The sequence below is a fragment of the Myxocyprinus asiaticus genome, chromosome 4 (genome assembly GCF_019703515.2).
Source record: "Myxocyprinus asiaticus isolate MX2 ecotype Aquarium Trade chromosome 4, UBuf_Myxa_2, whole genome shotgun sequence".
Classification (NCBI taxonomy): Eukaryota; Metazoa; Chordata; class Actinopteri; order Cypriniformes; family Catostomidae; genus Myxocyprinus; species Myxocyprinus asiaticus.
Genome location: NC_059347.1, coordinates 39,480,001 through 39,482,744, shown reverse-complemented (window position 1 = coordinate 39,482,744; position 2,744 = coordinate 39,480,001). Strand labels below are relative to the sequence as shown.

Below are 2,744 nucleotides of genomic sequence, written 5' to 3'. Positions count from 1 at the left end.
GCAATCAGACTTTTGAACTCTTGATCTCCCACGATCAAAATACATCAGCACTGCACTTTATTACCCTTACTCTTATATCTCACTGTCATAAATTATATTATTATTATATTATATTCTCTCCTAACAACTGACTATCAACCGACAGCCTGAATGTCAATACAGTACAACCTACTGTACATTCTATATATACTACTATATATACTTTTTTATATATTTTTATTTTTATTGAATAATGTGTATCTATATAGTGTGTATTGTATACTGTACAGTGTATGTTATTATTTGTATATTGTGTTGAGTGTAATTATGTGTATATCAGATGTTTAAATTGTGCTGTGTTAATTTGATGTTGTTGTAAATTGGTATATGTCTCATCACTGTCACGACTGCTATGTTGATCGGAACTGCACCCAAGAATTTCACACACTATTGCACTTGCGTATATGGCTGTGTGACAATAAAGTGATTTGATTTGATTTGATTTGAATGACCCAATTCGATTTGTATTAAACAATGGCAGTAATCTCAGAACATTGTAATCCTCTTTTGTTTTTCTCTAAATTGAATCAACTTACAAACAGGATATATTACACATGTTTTTACAAATTTGTGTATAAATATATGCCTCTGTGCAATGTTTAAATTAAAGCTTGTGTACTCGGTGAGAAAAAGCGAGTGTTTGTGGGATAATCCACTTTGTTCTTAAGAGGTCCTGTGTGTGAACAATACTTGTAAGTACTCTTTGTTTGAATCTCTTAGGGCAGGAGTCAGCAGGTTTAGGCAGTTAGATGTATTACTGCAGTAGTCAGAGGTCATTTTTTAAATGCTTTTCTCAGATCTGTGGGTAATTACATGCACTACTGATCTCAACCACACTTTTTTCTTCAAGAAGCACTCAACTCTTCTAGAAGAAACACAGAAGTGAATCGGGCAGGATTAATCTCTTAAATCATCTTTAAATGTGAGAAACATGAAAATTGCATTCAACATAACACCCCATGACTCCCTTCCTTTCTCTATAACCTGTTTCTCTCTGCTCTGGTGATATTAGCTGTGTGTTACCTGAGTTTAAAAGATTAGTTTGTGTTGAGGGCTTAGTGTAAGCTAACATACACTGCTTCTGTCTCTGCGGGAAGGCAGGTTCTCAAAAATAGCATTGCAAACACCATAGGAAAGAACAGTACATTTCTATAGTTTTATTCGCATCATCAAGACTTTTATGGTACGATTTGCTCAAAAAAGATCTAGACACTAGAAAATGAGACCACAAAACAAGGGAACACTAAGTGGAAGACTAGCAAATGAGGAGAACTGAAGAGGTATAGATTTTTTATTTCTGCATTGTAGAGAAGTTCCTGAGGCTCTTCAACAAAACACAATGGAACTAGGGACTTTTCTGCTGTTGCTACTTTTGGGGCCCATGCAAGGGGTGTTCACTCAAGTGCCTATAACTGCACTTACTGAAAGAACAGTTGTGGAGGAAGATCAAGGTAGCGGTAAGAAGACTATTTGTTCATTCTGCAAATAAGCGAAAAGTATTAGTTATCTATTTTGTATGGTTCTTCACCAACTAACACTGAATCAATGTGGAAAATTTTTTCACAGTGATTGTGAAATGTTTGACTGATAAAAGATGTGTGAATTTGAAAAGTAAAGACTGCACTATATGCCATAGGTCTGTTAGAGGTGGAAAAGGAAGATGAGTTGGCAGACACATACTGGTCTGGGACAGCCCCCCTTTGTTTTGGAGGTTGTAAGGGCAGACACGGGGAGCTGAAGAGAGATAGATGTGGAGACTCGGAGTGCTGCTGGGTTGGATACAAATCCCTCTGTAGAGGTACACCTGATAATCATAAGTGTTTAGTATTCTAAAGGGCTTCTCTGTGCATTGATAACATAGTTCTCCAAACATTTTATCTTGGACTTGGAGGTGTTTCCACATATCCACAGATGAAATATTTTGGTCATATTGGAATCGTCACTGTAAAAAAGGAATTGTTTAGTAAAGAACTAGCTACTAATTTCTTGTTCAACCAACTATCAATTCGCAATATGAGAATTTTCAATCTTATATATGGTTTTAATTTACTTTTATATGAAGTTAACTGCAGTCTTTGCCTCTGAAGAGAGAGGTATGTCTTGCAAGACAATACATACCATTGTACTGACATAGGCACACAAAAGACCTCAACCCTTAAACACAAATCTTAATAGCAGTGGCAATTATCAAACCTAATTAAGTTAAAAGATGAGCTCTTAAAATAACCACACAACAGTTAACTAACAGTGGCAGCAAAAAACAACAATAACAGCATAAAGTCAGCAAACAGCAAAAAAATAAATAAATAAATAAAAAAAAAAACTATAACACTAACCACATAATTTATTCATGTTGCAATAAATAGTGGGAACTTGCAAGTCAGAAACATTGTTCAATGTGAAACTGTTTATTCAGACAACTCTGTTAGGCTGATTGGGGCAACATTTGAGGGGATATTGTTGGTCTAACCTGTGTTTTTATTAGGGATGGCACCGATCCGATACCTGGATCAGTATCGGGTCCGATACTGACGTTTTTACCTGGATCGGGTATCAGTCCGACGAGCCCGATCCAAATCTGATACGCATGTTAGTCACTGCCATTACTGTTTAGAATTACATAAATAACCTTCAAATCACCATTAAAGTAGTCCATATAACTAGTGCATTTTATTCAGGCTCTTACAGTAATCCAAAACCTTTGT

At 35.8% G+C, this 2,744-nt stretch overlaps 1 protein-coding gene across 1 annotated transcript in view; it reads left to right on the top strand.

The window, feature by feature from the left end:
* The first annotated feature begins 908 nt into the window (after window positions 1-908).
* si:ch211-117m20.4 (CUB and sushi domain-containing protein 1) overlaps window positions 909-2,744 on the top strand; it is a 4,671-nt gene continuing 2,835 nt past the window's right edge. Inside the window, exons 1-3 of the mRNA XM_051696662.1 lie at window positions 909-961; window positions 1,348-1,496; window positions 1,676-1,837. Of these exons, the coding sequence (XP_051552622.1) occupies window positions 1,379-1,496; window positions 1,676-1,837 (280 nt within the window). The 5' untranslated portion in view covers window positions 909-961; window positions 1,348-1,378. The remainder of the gene's footprint in view (window positions 962-1,347; window positions 1,497-1,675; window positions 1,838-2,744) is intronic.